This window comes from Nyctibius grandis, chromosome 4, assembly GCF_013368605.1.
Source record: "Nyctibius grandis isolate bNycGra1 chromosome 4, bNycGra1.pri, whole genome shotgun sequence".
In the NCBI taxonomy this organism is placed as follows: domain Eukaryota; kingdom Metazoa; phylum Chordata; class Aves; order Nyctibiiformes; family Nyctibiidae; genus Nyctibius; species Nyctibius grandis.
The window spans coordinates 34,755,464-34,778,526 of NC_090661.1; the positions used below are offsets into that span (position 1 = coordinate 34,755,464).

The following is a 23,063-nucleotide window of genomic DNA, read 5'->3' on the forward strand; positions in this document are numbered from 1 at the left end:
TTTACCTCTTGGTCCCTGATCTGAGACAAGTCCAGGTCATTCGGGATTCAAAGGCATTACCCATGTGATAGATATTTGGAGTACTATGGTAGATCTACTATATGTGCCAGATCATTTCAGACCAGTAGGCATGTCTAGTATTCTGACTCCAGCAAAGGCTGGTACCTGATGATTAGGAACACACAGAGCCATACTCAGGGAGAAAAACTAAATAAATCCTCCTCTTGAAGCATCAGATTTGATTACTTTTATTTTATTATGCTCGACTACAAACGTTACTGCTACCCATAATGTTGCCAAGGTCTATTTTAAAAATCAGCAAATGTATTTGAATAAGAGCTTTTAAATATGCAGTTGTGGTGATGAATAGCATGTGGTGATTAAAAGTGATGTGAAGATGTGGAGAATTTCCTGCAGCAGGCTGTGTATTTATATGGTATTCATTAAAGTGAACTTTCAGCGTGAAAAATTTAAAAAGGTGGCAGGGGAAAAAGCACCAACATTTTCATTATCATAACTACTGGTATTTGTTCACATCAGAAAAAAAAATCTAGCAGGGAAACCACCAACTGCTACCTAGTGTTACCTTTGTCCATTGTCTTTGTTTAGCCCGCACCTGGGGCTAAACAATAGCAGTTTTTCTCTCACCCAGTGTCCCTTCCCCAACAGAGGAAGGAAATCAGGAAAAAAAAGGGAGACTCATGGGTTAAAATTAAACAGATATAATAAAGAAACCAATATAAATACTAACACAAAACACACAAAAGTATACTTAGCAACGGAGTTGCAGCAGGTTGTCCAGGAACGGCAATTGTCAGCAATGAGGAAAAAGAGAGGCCAGAAGAGAGGAGAGCAAAACCAGCCCCACTTCTCCCCAGCAAGCCCTCCCTTTTATAGTGAGCTTGATTGTTAATGCTATAGAATACATCTGTGGGCCAGCCTGGGTCAGCTGCCCTGGATTTAGCTGCTAATTGCCCTGATCATTAGCAAGCCAAGTAACAAGCTGCTCACCTTCATGACAGCTGTAATCTTTAGGTATATGTCACAGCTTACTCAGAGATAAGGATCAAGTGGTTACCTCTGGCTCACCCTGCTTTGATGTCCCTGGTCAGCCATCACAACCTGCTCTTTTAGTGGTTTTTGTCTTCTGTACAGGGGTGACCGATACCAGCACTGGGTGAGTCCCTAGGTTAGCTGCATCACCCATCACTGGGGGCCGATTAGCTGTAGCCCTTGTTGCCAAAGTCTGGGTAATCGCAGCAAGTGCTTCCTGTAGTTGAGCAATCGCAGTGCCCAGTGCAGAGATCTGAATAGCCTCTGGGGCAGCTGGGATGTCTGCTGTAGGGACTGGCAGGGTCTAAGTATCTGCAATTCCAGTTGTGGGTGCTGGGGCAGCTGCAGTGTCTGTCATAAGGGCTGGAGCTGCTGTGGTGCCTAGTGTAGGGATGTTTAAGCAAGAGCAAGAAGTGAAAGACATTCAAAAAGCCTGACAATATGAGCATGGTGGTCAAAATATCCCATGGGTATTCAAAATTCTCAAAAGCCAGTGAGATCACCCACTCCCATTCCATAGAAGTCAGAAATGGTCACAGTTCCAAAAGAATTTATAATACCATAAACCAATGCCAAACAACATAGCAGAGTGATACCTCTAAGTCCATGCCCAGAAGTGATAAACCGCACAAAAGCGGTAACAAACAGTGGCAAAACCACACATTCGATTAGCCACCACAAAAGCAACTGTAAAACCAAACCCCAGAGAATTCCACCCAGTGACCCTGCTACTGACACCAACATAATAACTGCTTGTAACAAAAACAGTCAAATCTGTGAAAACTTCAACCCTCCAAGACTCTTAGAGCAAAAAGTCTTACAGTTCTCCCAGGTGATCTATTTACATTGGATACCAAATAAACTGTGTTTAGCCTGCACCCGGGACTAAACAATAAACAGTTTTTCTCTCATCCAGTGTCCCTTCCCCAACTGAGGAAGGAAATCAGGAAAAAAAGGGAGACTCATGGGTTAAAATTAAACAGATATAATAAAGAAACCAATATAAATGCCAATGCAAAACCACACAAAAGTATACTTAGCTAGAGAGTTGCAGCAGGTTGTCCAGGAATAACAATTATCAGCAATGAGGAACAAGGAAGACCATAAGAGAGAAGAGCAAAAACATACCCATCTCTTCCCACCAAGCCCTCCTTTTTATAGTGAACTTGATTGTTAATGCTATAGAACACATTTGTGGGCCAGCCTGGGTCAGCTGTCCTGCATTTAACTGCTAATGGCCCTGATCACCATGGCTGGCCACAAACTGAAACAAAATCCCAATGAAACCAGGACATCCATTTAATTAGAGAAACCAGGGCTGAATGTGCCATACAGAGTATGTTCCCCCTCCCTCCCTTGCTCCTGGAACTGATTTCTCTTTGTAGTTGTTTAAATCATTATGTAAATAGGAGACCTTTCAGTGACTTTGCTTCTGATGAAGCCACACAGGAGATGAACAGAAGGCTTCGGGTGATTGTAGTATCAATCCAGCATCTTTCAAAGGAAATTCCCAGAAAAGGAAAAAAAACGCAGCTGAGAAAACACAGCTGTAAAAATGGTGTTGTAGCAATATTACCCAAGCAGATACTCTGGGGAAAAATGTTCATTGTGCAAATCAACAGTATTCCTGTAACACCTTTGTGTGGATTAGAACCTGTTTTAATGGATATGTAAACATACAACCACTTACACCATCTCAAAACCTCCTAGCAGGTCTTAGTGTTTCAAGGTCAAGTTTTGGAGCTTTTTTTATCCTGAGTCTGGTATCTTTTTTTTTTTTTTAGTTTACTTTCTCAGTGAGAATAGTGTGTGTGTGCCTTAAAGACATTGGTATTAGTTTCCATCTCATGCACCTTTAAAGCCTATGCTCTACACTTGTGCTTGCAGCAATTGAATCCCTTTTGCTTGGAAGAATTACACTGGTTTTATATGCATCGCTTACACGCACTGCTTAATTCTTACTAACTTCAGCCAACAATATGTGTGTATGTAGGCTGGGGGAACACTACAGATCCTCAACAGCAAACAGCAACATTGCAAAACCATTAAACCAGGACAAGTTGCAGACCATACTCAAAAGAAACTGTGGTAGGTGTGCAATCATTACCTGAGCTGGATTTTGCTATTCCACAACAAACTCTTGAAACAATGCTCTGAATTTGACTCCAGGGACCACGTAAGACAACTTAGCTCTTGATTTTTCAGAGGTCAGCTAAATAATATCATCCAAGCAGTAGTCTTAAGTCTTATGTCTGGAATGGGAGCTTCAATGTTTAAGTCACTCCTGATGCAGTAACTTACTGATAACAGTTAGTTGTACTCTCCTAATGCATCTAATCTTTTTTTTGGCACAGAAACAGTTGAGGACTGAGGAAGCCAAAATTGTTCAAGAGAAAGCTGCCAAGATCAAAGAATGGGTAACATTTAAGCTGAGAGAGGTGAGTCTTTAGCTTGCTGACAGGTTTCGAGGCCTATGACTCGGTACAGTGCCTGCACTGTGTAGGACAATAGTCTGAGGATAGTCAATCTGCCACAGAGGTTTTCTGCTTGTTTGGCCCTACACACACTCAGTTGTAGAGCTAGGGTCATCCCACTTACAGAGGGCTATTTACTGGTTTGGGCAAACTATAAATGACTGTGAAATCACTAATGCCTGAAAGCAGTCTCTGAAGAAGATTTACTAGTCACAAGTGTCTTTCACCTGTCTTTACTCTGCCTCTCCCTTTCTTTCTCTGGGTGCAGTTTCTGTCTCTCTTTCTGACAAGGCAGCTGTAACACAAACACATATCCTTTGCTCTTCCTTAATTTGCCATCTCTGACTGATGCTGTTTTCCTACTGCCCAGCATTTTCTCATGTCTAACCTCTTCCTCCTGTCCATCCTGTGGATTTATGCCTCTGTCTGGGCCTAATTCAATACCCTCTAGAAAAACTTGAGAGATAGCAATGGGTCAGCACACAGTTTTAAAGATGCAGTAATAGTTTACAGCTGGGAGTGGGGCTATTTGCTCTTTCCCTTTTATTCCAAGTTAAAAGCCATAGATTTCCCAGTTTATGCCAAAAAGGGAATTTGTTGGAGTTGGAAGAAGCAGTCTTTGTGGGCACTAATTGTGTTATAATGTGACTTTGTAATCTCATTAGATTGCATAGATAATTCACCGAGCTGCTGTGCTGCTTCTCTTTCATTTTCCTGTATGACATAACTTAAGGTGCATTTACAGTACTGACTGGTGCAACACAAAGGAGGAAGCACAGGGTCTGACTTGGTGTGACCTGCCATGAATCCAGGACCATACATTCACATTGTGTCTTTACTGGCAATGAAGTTTGTGCCAGATGCTGATTCTAGGTGCGTACCATGCAGAAGTGGACCACTGCCAACTGAAGGACTTTGCATCTGTGTTGCAAATGGGTTGCTCTAGACAGCATCACAGGTGCAATTTCAACTTTTATTCCATCAAGCGGGAAGCCTCTTTGGGTGCACCACTGCTGCATTTAAGAAAGTATGCTGAGACACTTCAAGAAAAGACATAAGGCAAATTTGCAAAGACTCACTCGTGCACTAATTGCAAACGTAAATGCAACCTTAATGGTGTTTTTTTTTGCTTTGGTCCCCTGGATCCAGGGGATCTCCTTTTACCACATACAGGGTGAGAGGGAGAAATGCTCCTCCTGGGTAATGGTTTTTTGATTGTCTCTTTCGTGACAATTATTTCTGGAACAGGAGTAAATGATAAACAATAGCAGGGAAGGAAATTAAAAGACCTGTTTGAGAAGTGTGAATAGTATATACAGAGGCTATTTGAGACAGCACAGTGAAGTGTTTAAGTGGGCTGTCCAGTGGAGCTGCTGCTGAGAAGGATTTCAAGTGACTTGTAAACTCGCCCATCCTTTTTTCCTTTTCCTGTTTAGACACTTGAATGTAATAAAGATGAAGACATGTTCTGTATAGTGGAACACACACACACAGTTTTGCATTATTTTTCAGTTTTTATTATTGTTGTTTCATAGCTTGAGCTAGAAAATTACCAGCTGAAAAACTGTAATCAGAGGCTGATGGAGCAAATTGAAGCCCTTCAGGATACATTGCAAGGTAAATGTATTCACCTGGCATTGTAGCCTAGTAACCACCACAAGAGTGGAAGTCAGCATTCCTGGGTTGTATTCTTAACTTTGTCAGAAATTAGCACTTGTGACAATGAGCAAGCAGTAGAATTGCTCTGTTCCTCAGTGGGTCCATTTTTAACATGGGAATAACATTACTTACCTGCCTTAAAAACTCTTAATTGGTTTCCCACCAGCGATTGAATACAGACCCCTTTTTTTCAGAGTCTGCTTTTGCCATTAAAATAAGTCTGCCTTTAGAAGCTGGGTTCCTCTGTGCTGTCAGGTTGGGTTGGAGAAAGCTGCTTATGGTGCTTGTGCTTTTGCGATTCTTGTTTTGTGGATAGATGGAGAACTTTGGTCTCCAGGGCTTGAAATCAGCACCTTTCATCACAACAGGTTTTGAAAAGGAAATTATCTTGTAACCATTTCTTCCTGTTTTTTTTAATGAGCTTGGTTTGGTCACAGTGAGATGAGCTAGTTTCCAGAACTTCACTGGGCGTGCAGGCAGGGGGCATTTCTTTCCTGCAGAAGGCTTTCTGGCATTCCTATCACTCCACAGCAAGGGAATAGGGCAAAATTCCTTCTAAATCCCACCACGTTTCTAGCTAAATGCTTTATGACTGGGTTTTTCTCATCCCTTCTGGCTCTAGCTGTTTACAAAAAGAGAATGGCTGGTAAGCTGCGTTAATAATCTGGTATTAAGTGTTCCCTGGATCTGAACTCTCTGGGCAGTAAACAGCTCTGCCCTCTCCTCTTATCCCTCACTAGTCTCACTGTGCCAGGCTGAATTCAGAGGCCTCTGCAGAGAGACAAATATCTTCTTGCTTGCCATGTGAATAATAACAGCTTCCGCTGCTTCATCTCCTGTCACATCTAGGAAGCTGCAAAAATACCAATAATATTTAAAATGAATGGCCTCTTTTCAGTCTATGCTAATGATTTACCTCAGGGGCAGGGGAAAATGTGTGCCAGGATTTGTGTGTGCCAGCGTTATGTGTCAGGAATAGCTTTGTTAGCATTCAGTTCCTTGTGACTCAAGTGCCAAGGTCAGGCTCTCATAGTTGTCTTTTTCTCAGCTGTGTTTCCAAGAGTGGGTTTCATCCTCTCCACGATCAACAGTGATTTATTCTGCTATGTGCCCTTCCCTCTGCTCCTTTGTGTCTTCAGTTTGTTTCTACTTCCTTGTAAATCCCATTAGTGGTTAAGCAATGCCTGTAGAGTTTGATGTTCAGGCAGCATTTCCAGCGATAGCTGTGCAGAGTCACACTCACCCATACTTAGGCAATTTCCAAAGCATCTTATGACTTTGTTCTTTTCAGTCAGGCGATATATAAATGCCAAGGTGAATCAAAATCATGAAGTGAAGTAACATCCTCTGCCACTCAAAGTTTTATCCACACTTCCTCTTACCCCACAGCAGAGCCTGTAGAATGAGATAATCTTTAAATCTAGTAATTATGGAAAGGAAGAAAGTAGAAGAATTATAAAGTATATGTACTAAATAGACAAAGAACAATGGAGGCAATCTAGGGTCTATCTTTTATGTCATCTTCTAATATAGCAACTGAAAGGGCAGAGAAAAAATAAAGAAAATGAAGTTCTTACAGCAAAAACATGTAGGTAACTCTTACAAAACTTGCTGACAAAAAGCACTGCTTGGGTCATATAACACAAAAGGATAGCAAAAAGCCCTAGAGAAATTCTTGAAAAGAGAGTAACCTCACTAACTGGTGTGATGGTTAAGGACTCCATACATATGCTGGAAGCCTTGTCTAGCTCCTAGGAATGGGAGGAACCATACCAGCTTATTTGATGGCTTAGATCACTGTAGGTCCATTGAAGTCAAAAGCCACACTAAGCAATGTTCTGGCCACTTAGATGTTTTTTGACAAAGTATTGTGTGGGTAGGTGCACTTCCTTCTCATGGCTGTTATAAGAGAAGAGACATAATCGTGGATAGGTAAGAGTAAAAACTGCTATGTTGGGTTAGACTGAAAGCTTGCCTAGGCCAGTATCCTGTCTTGTGATTGGCTGTGGATGTTTCAGGAAAGAGTGTAGAAAATGTTGCAAGTAGAGCTGCCCTTCTCTCCATGTACCCTTCCAGCTTCTGCTGTCAGTGTTTTAGGAAGTTCCTGGGCCAGAACTTCCATCTAAACTGTTATTTGTACCACTGATAAATTACTTTTTCTGGCCTATCTTTTGGACACTGCAGCATTCTGTTTGCTTTTTTGTTTGAAAAAAACCCCTTCCTTCTGTAAATTTCATACACACTGCCTGATGATTTCATTAGGCACCACTTAATTCCACTTTTGTAAGAAACAGCGAGTAATCATTTCGTATTCATCTTTTCAGTGTTATTCCCAATTATAAATATATAGCACTTCTGTTATAGCGATGCCCAGCTATGTCCTTTCCATTCTGTATAGTTTTAACCAGGCCAGGGTGCTATTGAAATACAACTGATATGTTACCCTAGCAAGTAACATTTTAGACAGTAAAGCATTTGAATGCCCTAACCATATGTTCTCCTCTGTTGTAGATATGACCAGCATTCCTCCCTTTGAATCTCTTTGGAACTGTAATTCTCTGAAGCCCAGAGCATCACAGGCCTCTTTTGCCGAGAAGATAGACCAGAAATCTGTGCTCCTTGCACCTGGTTTCAGACAGGTGTGTCAGACAGGACCTACCAAACGTGTCCTCTCTACAGCAAACATAGCCCTTGCCAATGACACCTTTACTGAGGATGAAGAGGATAAATCTCTGCTTTCCCAGAGCACGCTGAAACTCATTTCTGACCCATCAAGCTGGAATCTCTCCGCAGAGGAAGGTGTATTCGCAGCCATAAGTTCTGAACACAGGTTAGGGTGCTCTGATCCTGCACCACTTGACCCTCCATCTGAGGCCACAAGAATCCTTAAGGCTTTGACTTTCCAGTCATCTTTGGAAGGAAACCATAGCGCTGTGAGCACCTTTCAACAAGTGGCTTTGGACGGCACCCGCTTCTCTGATGATCTGAGTGCCAGGTTCTGCTCCCACCGGCTGGACTCCTCTTCCTCAGGAGAAATAATGAGCATGCTTGAGGGCCGTCTCCAAACTGCTGAGCCACCCCTGGTTGTGCCAGCATCAGCTGTTACAGCACATCCCTTCTGTCCAGGGAGGGAATGCAGCCTTGGCAGTAGTATGACCTTTCCAAAAATACGAACTCCCAATACACCAAGAGACAGTATCCAACTAGCAAAGAGACATTACAGCCAACCACAGCCAGGGGCTAATTCTTTCCGTCATGTAATGAGCTTAGAGGCTAGCACCTTCCAGCCCATAACACACTCTCCAGTCTGCCGTGGGCAAGTTAAGGAGACAGACATTGATGATGATAGGGTACTGGAGAAGATGGAGACAGAACGTGGCTCGGTGAGGGAAGAAGCTGGAGCATGTGAGGAAATCAACCACTTATCTGCAGGGCAAAGAGAAGCTGTGAGTTTGGAGGCTGGCATACTTGACCCAGGAGGTAAACCTCCCACACCACCGCTACACAGATTCCCATTGTGGGTAAGAAATGCAAGGACAACAGTCTGAGAAGTGTTGCTTATCTTTGAGTAGCTCCCAGTAGTTAGGGTACAATAGCTCTTGGTCTCAAGCAATTTTTTTCCTGTGAACATCAGTCACATTTCTGAACCAACTAGTCTGACAGTTCCAGATCATGGGGCATTGCTGGTTCCACTGACAATTTTTTTGTTCTTTTCTCTTTATAAGGAAAAAAAAATCCATAGAACAATATAGTACTCAAGAAACATAGGAATAAAAATGAAAGTCAAGAGGTGTGGCATTGTGGTTTATCCTTATGGATCATCAAAAGTTAATCCTTAGTTCTGTTGTCATGTGTTTAAGATAGAAAAGTGAGTCATAAATGCAAGTGAAGGGACCAGACCAGGTAGTTTCAGGGTCAGAAAAAGCTGTGGATATTAGAAAAGATACATGGATTAGATCTCAGCATTCCTATCTCATGGTATACTTCTGCTATCAGGAAAATTTTGTGAAAACCATTGGTAAAGTGAATATACATGTCCTGTTGCTTACTTCACATGAGAGAAAAGCCTGTTGTTATCACTTTCAGTTACTTGTTCAGATGGTTGGATTGTTTGCTAATGTGTCAATTTAACTGATAAACTTGGTGGAAACCAATGTATTATCAAAAGAGATAATTCCATTATTTTCAATTTGCTTTTTTAAAGGCATAGGCAAACAAGTCGTTAATTGAAGGTGCAAAGTCAAGCACTCATTGTTAATCCTCATGTTTCATGATTTTTTTTCTATGAAAACTTAACATTATTTGTGATCTTTGGCTGTGTCCTTTATGATACCAATTTAAACCCCAGTGTAATCACAGCTGTTTTTCCAAAAGAATCTCTTTTCATTCAGTCCATCCATAATATGGAACTGTGCTGGGGATGAAGCTGGACAGTGTAGTAAAAGAAACTGCAGTTTTCAAGATGTCTGTTTTATTTGCCGCAGAAGTCAGAAAGGTGTCATGAACAGCATACTCACTTGGAAGAAGGGAAATCAGAGATTGGCTATTATTCCTTTCTCTGATCTAGAGTTCCCATGTAAGGTTCTTCTGGTCCCTTAAGCTAAATTTTTCACAGGTGATCATCAGCTCGACACACACCTTCTGAATGTCTAACTTGAGTTTAGCGAGTAAATTTGATTAGAGAAGCGCTGAGCACTTCTCTACTGCAACTGTATTCGGTTGTTTTAATTACAAACAGTGTTATATGATGCTAAATTCTCAAAAAGTCAGGTCTTGGACATCTTGAAATGGGTGCTCCAAAGATATTGGATACTTCAAAGAACCTCTGAGTTCTTCTGGAAAACAGTGATAGCACCCATCAATGTCCCTCCCAGGGGTTTTGTAAAATTTTTTATAATGTTTATGAAGCATTGCAGTATTATAGTCAGGAACACCACAGGAAAAATGCATTATTTTGTCTGCAGACCAGAGTCAAGTAAATGTATCCAAGTAGGGCAAATTTAAGTATATCAAACACTAAAGCATGAATAGAATATTAAATAGCAGCTTAATCAGTAAGAAATGTCCATTATGTGCCCTGAATAGGAAGTGTCTGGGGAAAAAAATGCACATAATATTTCATTAGAGACTAAATGGCAATGCACATACATACAGAAAATCTAATTCTGTCTTTTTTTTTTTTGGTGAACTTGACTTTGCAGTCTTAGGTACTTTCATGTACATGTATTATGTGTGTTATTCTGGTAGTGATTGGTTCTATGCTTTAAGGAGCAGCCAGAGGATTCCTAGCTTTGATTTTTATCCATTTTAGACTGGTTGATGTTTTAGTCATAACATTGTATTTAGTTACAGGTTGGGTTCTCCCCTTGGAATTTCTATCAATTTGTGAAGCACTTGGAGATCCTTTCAACTGAAAGCTCCATATGTTGGTATAAATGAGACACAGGTTTATCGAGATCATTCCAGTCATTTCTTTCATTCCCTTACCAGAGAAAGGGAATCCTTTGCAAGTGGTGACTCAATAAATTGTCCTGGTTTAGGACTGTTCTTGATTCATTTTAATTCATTGCTCATAAAGTGGAAAAACCAGCTTTTTCCAAGCTGTGATATAGTCATTTATTGATAATTGCATGTAGGTGTTCCAGTCTGTGGATTTCATCTCTGTGGCATTTACTAGCCAAGTCTGTTGTGAATGAGGGAATTGCACACAGATACACATTTCCGCTAGTGGTCATTCACCCAACATCTGGTGGAATAGAGCAATCTGTCTTAGAGGGCCCCTCCTTCCTGCCCAAAGGTGTGATTGTGATGTGATTCTGTGACATGAGTATTTCTTTTTGCAGGAATCATGTTTTTGTCTGACCATTGCTGTTCATGGTATTATTGTTCCAGGAGAGTCGAATCTATGCTGTGGCCAAGTCTGGCATGAGGTTGTCTGAAGTGGCCACAGTGAATGATACTTCCAGCTGCTGTAAGTTCTAGACAAGATCTATCCTTAGAGGGAGTTTACAGTGACAGTGTGGGACCTGAGCTTCTGGCTGTTCACATTTCTTCATTTCCTTGCCTGTTTTCAAAGTAAATTTGATTTCGCAGATAGTCACAATAAAGGAAGGAAGGGAGGAGGATACATCTGATCTCGGGGATGGTTTGTGCTGGGCTGTTTGAGCCCCTACATTCAGTGACATCTTCAGGGACTCCATCATCTCCTTCATCACTTTCGCTGACACAGCTCTGCCTCTGCATGTCTGTGACCTGCTTTTAGTCTTTTGATTCACCGTCACCTTCCCCTGTTATGCCCCCCAGGCTTTTACCTGTTTGAACATGGTGCACTGGATTGCCATTGTACCATGGGGAGCACAGGGTGGGTAAGATGTCTTACAGGCTAAATGGAGGGAGCATTGCAGCTGTCTCTGGGAATTGTATGTAATTAATAACACGTCCCCTGGCCTTTCTGAGGCCAAACTGTCCAGGATGGCAGTCTTCCATTATTTGATGTTCCAAGAGGCGACATAAGTTCTTACATGCATACGTGCATACCTCTCCATTAAAAACTCCTCCTTTTCACCAGTTTGTATTATTTGCTCTCTTGCTCTCTCTCTGATTTTTCCCAGTTTCCAATTTCTCGCGTTCAACTTCTGGGCCGTTTACCAGTCTCATCTACAGAAACGTCACAGTGCCAGTCTACACAACGCTGAAGGGGGTAAGGAGTTACCTCACTTTTCCTGTTATGAAAAGCATGGTCCAGGGCTGCCAGTAATTTGAGAGAGAATGGGATGAAGCTGTGCAGTGAAGGAAAGAAAATTAGAGAACTTCAGGCAGTACTGGGCACCAAAAGAATGCATGAGTAGCAGATGAGAAGTGTATTTAGGAATACAGAACATTGCAGCAAGTTTTGGTCCAGGAAGCTGCAGTGTTCACTATGAGGCTGTAGAAACCTAGTGGTGATAGTGAGTGTAGCCTAGAGAATGAAATGTAAGAGGGCTCTTGAGAGCTTATGGGGAAGCGCAGGGCTTGTGAAACAGTAGGAGGGTGTAACCAGGGGAGACCCAAACAGATCAGACTAGAGAGTCCAGCTTGGAAGTTCTCAGACTAGAAAGGGAGGAAATGAGGAGCCCCGGGACAGCAGTGGGCAAGGCAGTGTGAAAATGAAAGGCCTGCATTGGTTACTCTGTCTCCTTAATGAGCATGAATTGTCCTGGGAAACTCTTCCCTCACACGCTGACCATACAGGTCTGTTTTCCAGAAAGCCACACAGATCAGCAACGTGCCTTTCTTAGATGAGTCTTCAGGCTCTGATGATGACTGTGGCTCCCATGCCAGCTTCAGGACTTCTACTGCTGGATCTGAGAACAGGAAAGCTAGCATGCCAGGCAGCCCTCGTGCAGTGAAGAGAGGTAAAGTGGGAGTATTGGTACTGAGCAGCATGAACTCTGTCCTCACAGGTGAGGCAAGATGTCCTGAACAGCATCATCAGTGACAGTCAAATGCTCAGCCTTGATAATGCTAGTAAGGAGTTCTCCCAGGATGTGTCCAGACATCAACAGCTACTCAATAGAAATCTGTCCTCTTAGATGGGTTTTTACCGCTAGTAGATTTCCATCCAGGCAATTGCTAAGCTAAGATTGTAGGAAGGATTGATCTCCCAAATACATCACATATCCAGAGAAGCCATCCATACCTTTTCTGTGACTTCTCCTTAGTACTGATACTTAAAAGAAAATTATTTTTTCTCTGTCACTGGCTGATAATTTTTTGACCAATAAGCAAATTTTTCTATCTTTGAGAGGCATCAGGTAATTTGGGTCCTGGCTAGGACAATTTTTCTTGACTGCTGGGAAGGCTAAGCTAGATCCTGGAGTGGAATTTTCATTACAATTGGTGGTCAATAAAACAGAATCCCATTTAATGTAGTCTTAACTTCTGTTGTGATGCGTTGTCTGATGTGTCTGTGCATTGCCATGGACCAGTGATGGTTCACAGAAAGCAAAGCCCCATTGCTGGTGAGGGACCTTTTCTTTAGTTTGAATGAGAGGGGCTTGAGGCTTTATAATGGATTTTCCAAGCTCAAAACAGCATGTCTGTGCTTTAGGTAACAAGTCTGTTGATTTTTTTTTTAATATATATATTTTTAATCTCTGTTTATTCAGCAACAAATTTATTTCACTGTCAGTATCCAAAACTCACTCTCACTACTTGTCTTCCTAGGGGTGGGAAAAAAAGGTCTCAGAAGTTTGATTAGTGGGGTTTGAGTTTCCAAAGTCTGATCTGATTTGTTCTTCTTGAACAAAAAAGCCTTAATGGTGAACTCAAGAACTTTTTCAGAGTGTGCAATATTCAGTGCATGCTTCTGTCTAGCCATGATTCTCATTCTTTCCTTTATTTTGAACAGGTGTATCTATGTCCTCACTGAGCTCCGAGAGCGACTATGCCATCCCTCCTGATGCCTACTCCTTGGATGGTGACTATTCAGAGCCAGAACACAAGCTGCAGCGAACATCTTCCTATTCCATTGATGGTGGAATCTGCACTGTAAGTCTTGCTGCCTCACAGTTGTGAAGGGATGCAAACAGAGTGTTGGCCTTGAACAGAAAAAGCATAACTACAATATATTGAGTTATCACCTGCAAAGTGATGCTCTAACAGACTGTGCTGTTGGGCCAACTGGTTTGTTTCAAAAGACTATCTGGTACTTCAGAAGGAAGTGCAATTTCTGTTACGTGGTTAGATAAAAGTATAAATATCAAGGGCTGTATTCTTTCCTGATGACCAGTACTGGTTTCCTGTAGTCATATTCTACTTCAATGGTGGCCTTACTCTTTCGTGACAAAACAAATTTGGAAATTCAGAGGAAGGAATGAGAAATAATAGAATATTTTGGCCTAGAAAAAAAACCTCAAATGTGGGCAGCATTAAATTCTGTGCTCTTGAATGTAAGAGATCAAGCAGATAAGGAACTGGAGTCTAATCATGGCTTAGAGCCAGCCTTCACTTTTATTTGGAAAGTCACCGCTATGGTAGGAAGACAAATAAGTTTTCAGTGCATCAAACAATCAGTGAATTGATCTCCAGATGCCTTCTTTACTAAAACAACACAATGTGGTATTTGCAGCTACACAGATAGTCTAGGACTCTCTCCAAGTTGAGCAGAGAGCACTGACCTTGGATGGCCGCTACTTACATCTGGCAGAGTAAAGCAGAAAACGATAAAGATGTAGCAAATGACTGAGCTTGATTTCATCACTCTTTCATTTGTATTTTGAGAGGTGCAAGATAACCTCCTCTCCCCTTTGCTCTTTGCCCTCCAGGAACCCATGGAGAAATCGGGTTACTTGCTGAAAATGGGCAGCCAGGTGAAGATGTGGAAGAGACGATGGTTTGTTCTAAGAAACAGACAAATCATGTACTACAAGTCTCCGGTGAGTCACTGGGATACATTTACTCCTGTGTGGAGGCACAGGGCAAGGCTGTCTGCAGAACCGGTTCCAGGCTGATACCATCAGCAGAATGGGCAGCCATGGGCAAGCTTCCCCCAGAATGTCCTGCCAAAGAGCTTTATGTCTGACCGACAGGTTCAACCGTGGGTCTCTGCTTAGGCAGGGAAGCTCCTTGTGGTGGCAGTTTCCAGGAGGTTAAAGGTTGTTCAGAAGGACAGAAGCTTGACACCTACTGATTAACTTTGTACAGATGATGAAAAGCAGAAGGTATACCATGGCCCAGCTTTGGTCATGTTTAAGATGAAAATTACCATACCAGGAGGGCGTAGATATGTACTTATCAGTCAATATACTCTGAGGAAAACTGTAACTTTCAGGGGGAAGAAAGCTGGATTCTTTAATTTTTCACCCTCCCACATGGATGTGGAAGTATTAGAAAACAGGTAAAATTGAAAATAAGCTTTCATGCAAAATGCTGTCTTACAGTGATCAATGAAACAACATTGAGAGAGCATGTTTGTGCATTCAAACCTTTCCAAATACTTTTTATAACTCACAACTGTTTCAAATGAAGTTATATTATTTAAAAAATTCTAGCAGTATGTACTCAAAAAATATATATACAAAAAAATACATGTATTGTTGGCCCTCATTATTCTGCTGTACTTAGCTACATTACAGAGTATTATATTTAGGGATATTCACCTTCCATACTTTTTTCTTCTGGACACAGCAATTTCCTCCATACCTGCATAATTACACAGAGGAGTGGCTGAAGTCACTAGGTCTGTTCAGCTTGAAGAAGAGAAGACTGAGGGGAGACCTCATTGCGGTCTACAACTTCCTCACAAGGGGAAGTGGAGGAGTAGGCGCTGACCTCTTCACCCTGGTGACCAGTGACAAAACTCGAGGGAATGGCACAAAGATATGCCAGGGGAGGTTTAGGCTGGATATTAGGAAAAGGTTCTTCACCCAGAAGGTGGTGGAGCACTGAAACAGGCTCCCCAGGGAAGCAGTCATGGCGCCAAGCCTGACAGCATTCAAGAAGCATTTGGACAATGCCCTCAGACGCATAGTGTGAATTCTGAGGCTGTCCTATGCTGGGACAGGAGCTGGACTCGATGATCCTTGTGGGTCCCTTCCAACTCAGGACATTCTATGATTCTATGATCTTTGCTTACAAGTCAAGAATATTGAGAAGATTTATTTTCAACTTTTTTATTTTTTCAGTTGTTGTCATATTCTGACAAGACAAAAATACACCTTAGGGCACAGTGCATCTTTATTTGTGATACTAGGTTTATCCATCAGAATTCACAAACAAATCATAGAATCATAGAATTGTTTTGGTTGGAAAGGACCTTTAAGATCATCCAGTCCAACTGTTAACCCAGCACTGCCAAGTCCACCACTAAACCATGTCCCTAAGTGCCACATCTACATGTCTTTTAAATACCTGCAGGGATGGTGACTCAACTACTTCCCTGGGCAGCCTGTTCCAATGTTTGACAACCCTTTCAGTGGAGAAATTTTTCCTGACATCCACTCTAAACCTCCCCTGGCACAACTTCAGGCCGTTTCCTGTCATCCTATCGCTTGTTACTTGGGAGAAGAGACAAACACCCACCTTGCTACAACCAGATTATACATATGTATTATATACGTACATATATATGAAAAAAATTTCATAAATAAGCGGAATTTAGACTATTGGTTGGAACGGACTTCTGGAAGACCCTAGTCCAACTGGCAGATTGAAGAGGGACTGTCACCAGCTGTAGATCAAACCACTCATGGCTTTGTCTAGCTGAATCTTGAAAACTTCCAAAGGTGGAGATTCCGCCACTCTCTGTGTACCTGTTTGGTGTTGTATTGCCTTCCCAGTGAGAAAGGGTTAGTATTTTAGTGTTGTGGGGTTTGTTTTTTTTTCCCTAATGTCCAATCTGAACTTCGTAAGGCAGTATATGTCACCATTACCCTTGTTATATTGTCTGCCACTACTGAGGAGGCTGTTGCTTCATCATTGCAATGGGATCATGCTGTCTCATATTCAACCTCGCAACCTTCAGCTGTCCTTTCCAGCTCGTGAATGCAGACTCCAACCTGCACATGCATATTATGCTGTATTTAAGTACTCTAAGACCTGTCTGAGTTTTTGCTACTGAAAAAGTTGTTTGCTTTTCTTTCCTCAGAGTGACGTTATCCGCAAACCACAAGGGCAGATGGAGCTGAATTCCTCATGCCAAATTGTCAGAGGTGAAGGGTCCCAAACATTCCGGGTAAGTTGCTTTTTCATCCTGCAGATAATCACACACTCAGTGGCTGGGTGAGAGCGCACTTATTTCAGGCTGAATGGTACTGTACGTCTCAATTAATATGAGCTAACTTTATGTGGCCCCTGTGTTTCCTGGTACAAGCCAGGCAGTTAGTTTAATAAATAATGGGGAAAGAGCTAAATTGTAACCCAAATACAGCTTTTTGAAATTGAAAGAAATTCTCCTTTATTTTTGTTTTGCTTTGTTTTATACCATAGCACTTTCCTTTTTTGCAGTTAGGACTGAGAGCTTGAAATCTGTGGGGAAAAGTGATTCTTACAATTAAAACCAGATAGTACCTGGGATCTCCTCTTTCTGAAAGACTCCTTTCACAAGGTCTCCAGCCTGACTTTACATGTCTGGAGGATCTGAAGAAACATCTGAACTGTTGGACTGCTATTAGAATTCAACTTCCAAAGTATTAGAAGTTAGCCCATCACTGGGTTCAGTTTTAAGCATTATTGTTAGAGGACTTCATTATAAAGGCAGCATGAAAGTTTCTCTCATATTCTGACTGAAAGGCTCATGGCCTGACCTGTGAGCTATCTTCTGCCCTAATGGAACTGAAGTTGCTAAGGCATAATACTGTTAAATTCATAGCATCTTTCCTCTCAAAGAGTCACAAGCTATTGAAGGCAGAATGCAATACAAAGTGAAGGCAGCAAAAAACCCCATTTATGTAGTCACCTTTAAAATGAAAAATTCAGCAGCACTGAGAAACAAGAAAGGATGAGAGAGGAGATAAAGCCACAATATCCAACAGAAACAGCAAGAGAGCTCATGAGAATTCATCTGAGTTTCAGTTCTTTCACTTGGGCTTTGAGGGTCAGCACCTTTTTTCTTACCTCCCAAAAAATCCTTCCTGAACCACCAAAAAAAATCTGTGTGGGATAATGAAACTCAGCACCTGAAGAAAAGATTTGTAGGTGTGCAGATTTATACTTATTATTCCTTTTCCTTCCAGCTCATGACAGAAAAGAGAACGTACTTCCTGACAGCAGACTCTCCCAACATCCTGGAGGAATGGATTCATGTCCTACAGAGTATGCTGAGAGTGCAAGTGACCAGTCCTGTTGGTGTTCCTCATAGTGACACTAAACCTACTGTGAAAGGTTGGCTCACCAAGGTAAAATACTATTTCTTACTTTATTCAGTTTAGCTCAGTATTGACAGTGTACCAGCTTCTCTGTTTGCACAGTAAGTGTCAGCAAGAAATTAGAATTTTAATACTCCCTAGAAGAGTGGGGAAAGAAGGAAAAGTGGCAGTCGATTTCTGAGAGAGAGGAACATTTATACAAAACGATAAGGAATGGGACAAACAAGGCCACTGAGAGATACTGACTTTGTCAAATAGTAATTAATAACAAATATCTAGCTTATGTATGCTTTTCTTCAACAGGATTCACAGCATGTCTTAATAAAAAAAAAACAACAGGGAACACTGTTAAATGTCACAATTAATTGATCTTAACTTGGTGATATAGGAGAGTTTCAAAGAAATGGCTTGTGCGGTTCTAGGTTAGCATTTATTTTCATCATAACAGACTGCATGTGCATTAGTACAAAGTACAATGACTGAAAATTCTTATGCTTTCTGCCATTTCCATAGATTAGTTTTGCATACCAAGTTACTATGAATTTTTTAGTATAATTCTGGTCAGCATCTAAAGATGGCTAAAGACAACCTGCATCTGAAGCTTGTTCATCTGCAATAGGAAACAGCTCCCTAGAATACATGTTGACTGGTCTTTTCTTGCTGAGATGAAATGATTTGTTTTTATAATCTTAAAAAGATTATTCTTAATATTGTATTTCAGGACACAGAAATGATGGGTTGTTATGAATGAGTAAAATACTTCACAAAATCTTAGACCCATTTCCATAAGCACCTATGTCCCATTTCCTTAGGTGGGATGTACTTATCTGCTTTTGGAAGTGGTGCCCTGTATATTTTGCGAGGAGCCCATATTAGCATAGAACAAATAATATGTGCAAGGTCTTAAGGGAGAGTTGAATTGAAAGTTGAAATCTTAGAAAATCATTCCAGTTGATGTTAAAAACATGTATTTATTTGTCCTCCTTACAGGTCAAGCATGGTCACTCTAAGCTGGTCTGGTGTGCACTGGTTGGAAGAACTTTCTACTACTATCGAAATCATGAAGATAAGGTAATTCCTTTTCCCCTTTTTTCCGTGAACCCTCCTTTCCCATTTCTCATGATGCTTTCTTTCCTTTTACTGCTTCTGTCTCTCATGCTTCAAGATCTTTCTTGGTTGTACTTCTCCCCTTCTAACAGCATCTGCTCCATAAAGAGAATTAATATTTTCTCTGATCTTTTTTTAAAGCTAAAATGACAAAAGACTTAAAAGACGAGTGACTGCTCTTTCTCAGATCACCCTATATCTTATTTTTCAATTTCTTCATTTGGTCTTGTGAAGCCTTTAGAGCAGACTTTTATACAGCAGCTGATATATTCTCCATACTGTCATGGAAATAAGTAGCAACAATATGGGAAGAGGGAGGTCATTTAATCAGTGTAATGTGCTTCCGTTTCTGGAAGCTTGGCCCAGTGGTCCATTACTTTGTCTTGGTGATGTCGAAACCCAAGTTTTAGAATATCAAGGAATACTGTGACTCATACTTGAGACTGACCTCCAGAGTTAGCACAGCAGATATCCTCTGTTTGTCTGAATCTACCTATTTATGTAATTTTAAAAGTATTTGTTTTCCAGTAGCAAGCAGAAAGTCTGACCAGGATCAGAAAACAGTGGCTTGAGATACTGAGCAACTGACCATCAGAAAACACATCCTGCCTTGCAGAACCAATGATGTAAACAGAACTGACAAATGTAATGGGAAGAAAACAGTACCTTAGGGAAAAGGCCATCTTTTAATTTGCATATTCTTATTCTAACCTGTAGATGTTCTTCCAAGGAAAATAATAAAAGTAGTAAAACAGTTTGTAAGTACTTTAGTTGATGAAAGAGAAGAGATTCTATAGAAATGCAAGATTATGTAATTACATTAGTTAAACACTGAATTATAGTTTATTCCTTACATTTTACAGAACTGCTAATGTTTTGACCTGGGTTTTCTTTCCCAGTGTTCCCTGTCCATAGTGGGAGATTAGTGATACTCATCTAACTTTTTTCCCCTCCTTACAGTGTCCCCTGGGGCATCTGCCTGTGCGTGAGTCCAAAGTGGAAGAAGTAGACCGTTCCTGTGATTCTGATGAAGACTATGAAGCCACTGGTGGAGGACTTCTCTCATCCCACTGTACATTGGTGATTCACCCACAGGACCAGAGTCCTACATACTTACTCATGCGCACCAAACAGGAGAAGGTAAAAAAGGCAGTCTTTTTGGAGAGCAAGAGTCTTTTTGGTATCAGCAAACAAATGGGGCATACAGACTGAACCTGTTCGTGGAAAACAAGGTCTGAATTGACCCATACTGTTCTCATCCTTATGCCTAGAATACCTGGCTGTACCATCTGACTGTAGCAGCTGGTAGCAGTAATGCCACAGTAGGCACATCGTATGAACAACTCATTGGAAAACTATTGGATGCAGAGGGAGACCCTAGTAAGTAGAAACCACAAACTCTTTTCCATGACAGCAAAGCATAAGGAAGGGTAATTTCAATTCCCAGTTTTAATCCAGCCAAAGGTGAGGGAAGGGGATTCTCAGTAGAACAGCATATGATATAGTGTCCTTCTCCCCTAGTTCCACAGTAATATCGCCAGAGAGGATATAGGCATTGTAGTGAAACTAGACAAGTCTGTCACATTGTCACATCATTTATCAAAGCATCTGAAACTTCTGTAACATTAATTCAAATTAAAGTAAAGAACAGGAGCTTTATTTTTTTCCTGTTATTGTTGGTCCTGAGTTTCCTTTCTTGGGAATCTTGACCATACAAACGCATGCTCTCTCCTCTAAATACGTTCACGCACACTTGCCTTCACATCTGTTCCTCTGCACGTATAAACACTCACACATACATCCACGCTCATCTGTTCCTCATCTTTGATACTTGCTCATTCATGTATGTTTGTGCACCATGTTCTCAAATGTGTATTAACATATGCATTTGTACTTAATACTCTTTTCCTGCGCAGTCACGTATTCCTAGACCCATATGTGAAGTTTGCTTACTGTTGAATAGTGACTTGCACTAACAGACCCCCATTGCAGGCAGCTGCCCTGGCAGAGTTTGTGTCTCTTGTTTGAACACGCAGCTGAGCAGTTTCTCGCCAGAATCCCACTGATGAGAAGCTCTGACATAGCAGGATTGAGGATGGCAATACTTCTTTCGGCTGATGGCTAATGCTGCTGGTGACTCCTTATTCCTGGCAGGCTTTGCTGAAATCAATTAAGTGGCACCAAATATAAATGTAGCCTAGCACAGTGCTGCTTCCTCAGGTGCTTTGCCATTTCAGGAAGGCTCCTTTTCAATGTGGACACTGTTATCTTTCTTCTGTTTCTGCCACTGCATGTTTTTGCCCATCTGCTACCTCAGATTCTCCTCTGTGGAAACATCCTATGTTGTGCTACAGTAAAGATGGGTTGCACACATCCCTCACCACTCTGCCATCGGAGGCTCTACAGACTGAAGCTCTGAAACTTTTTAAGGTATTTAAGGGGACATTGCATGGGTTTCATCTATTTTGCTCTGTTGTTGGGGCAACAACATTGTTTAGTCATGTTGTTCATCACAACATTTACTGTCATCATTCGTTGCTTTAGACAGGCCTGCTGGGTCATTTAATTACAATAGGACAGTTGGATATTGGGTGTTATTCATTCTCTGGACTATTAACTTTTCCTTGTAGGGAATCTGGGTTTAGAAGCAATGTCCCCCACAGGCTTTACGCTTCAAAGTTAGCCTTATCTTCCTCTTTCCTCTCCAACAGTTGAATTGAGAGAAACAGAAACAATTTACTGGCAAACTCGGTTGTGTCAGTAAGACCAATGGTGAAGCCACTGGAGATTTGATTCTTGCACTCTACAAGTGTAAGCTCAGCAGTAAGACTGGGCAGTCTTAGCAAGGTAAAGCACAGGCATGGAAAGCAGGAAGCACATTTTCCCCTCGATTCTCTTGCTGACTTTTGAGCTCCTCAGGCTGGGGGATGTTGAGTGAATTTTCTAGTTGCCACAATTAAAAAGCTAGGAATAGGAATTAAGTATTTATTCTCCTCCTGCCTTCCAGGGTTATTTAGAAGAATTCATTAATTGTCTGTAACACATCTGGGGAACCTGTCGTGGAAAGTACCAGAGAAGAGTCACTGTATTCATGGCATTGACTAACTTCCACCCTTTTACAGTCCTGTCAGCTCTTCATCAATGTCCCTGTGGAGGCACCCTCTATTGATTACCACGTGTCACTTGCCCAGACAGCACTGCAGGTCTGCTTGACACACACTGAGCTGCAGAATGAAATTTACTGTCAGCTTGTTAAACAGACCAGCTGCCGACAGCCCCAGAACCACTCAGTCATTCAGGTCAGTTCCTCTTTTGTCACTTCCACTCTGCAAATACTTTCTATTTAATTCCATGTTTTTAATAATTAGCAATGGGACTGGTGCTCATAAAATTCTCCAAATGCTAAAGGTGTGCTGGAGAAAAGAGAATCTCAGCACTGATGTGCAAAGAAAAACATTGAGAATGTAACTATTTGCAAAATAAATTTTAGTTTTAATTTAACCATTTACCAGTTGCAAATGGTCCATTCAGACCATATTCAGAATCAAAATTCATAGCTTGTGTTGGCTAGCTCTAATTGCCACATGGTATTAATTTTGTTTTCCATTTTAGTTAATCAATAGCATGCAAATAATAAATATTGCTATTAAGCATTAAATCTGATTTTTGCACTATAATTATTGGGTAAATCAAATGAATAAGTTATGGCATGAATGTAGATACTTGATTATAATATTCCCAGCTCAAATGAGAAAGTAAAATCTGGTTGAAGAATAATGGGTCTATTTTGAAACAAAATTCCCCAGTGTATTCTTTGTTATGATTTGCAGTTGCAAATAGGAAAAAAGTATTAATTTAAGTCTTAATTGTTCACTCAGCTCTGGTTACATTGGTCAATATTTTCAAAAGTGGCCAATCATTTAGA

At 41.1% G+C, this 23,063-nt stretch overlaps 2 protein-coding genes across 2 annotated transcripts in view; one reads left to right on the forward strand and one right to left on the reverse strand.

The window, feature by feature from the left end:
- The window catches only part of PLEKHH1 (pleckstrin homology, MyTH4 and FERM domain containing H1), a 50,839-nt gene that overhangs the window by 14,487 nt on the left and 13,289 nt on the right, over nucleotides 1-23,063 (forward strand). The window contains 16 exon segments of the mRNA XM_068397319.1: nucleotides 3,408-3,491; nucleotides 5,063-5,144; nucleotides 7,698-8,707; nucleotides 11,030-11,067; nucleotides 11,069-11,157; nucleotides 11,798-11,886; nucleotides 12,430-12,580; nucleotides 13,576-13,715; nucleotides 14,492-14,602; nucleotides 16,813-16,899; nucleotides 17,900-18,061; nucleotides 19,022-19,102; nucleotides 20,099-20,278; nucleotides 20,410-20,518; nucleotides 21,456-21,568; nucleotides 22,261-22,437. Coding sequence (XP_068253420.1) covers nucleotides 3,408-3,491; nucleotides 5,063-5,144; nucleotides 7,698-8,707; nucleotides 11,030-11,067; nucleotides 11,069-11,157; nucleotides 11,798-11,886; nucleotides 12,430-12,580; nucleotides 13,576-13,715; nucleotides 14,492-14,602; nucleotides 16,813-16,899; nucleotides 17,900-18,061; nucleotides 19,022-19,102; nucleotides 20,099-20,278; nucleotides 20,410-20,518; nucleotides 21,456-21,568; nucleotides 22,261-22,437 — 2,703 coding nt within the window.
- The window catches only part of PIGH (phosphatidylinositol glycan anchor biosynthesis class H), a 42,116-nt gene continuing 24,131 nt past the window's right edge, over nucleotides 5,079-23,063 (reverse strand). The window contains exon 4 of the mRNA XM_068397325.1: nucleotides 5,079-6,581. Within this exon, the coding sequence (XP_068253426.1) occupies nucleotides 6,549-6,581 (33 nt within the window). The 3' untranslated portion in view covers nucleotides 5,079-6,548. The remainder of the gene's footprint in view (nucleotides 6,582-23,063) is intronic.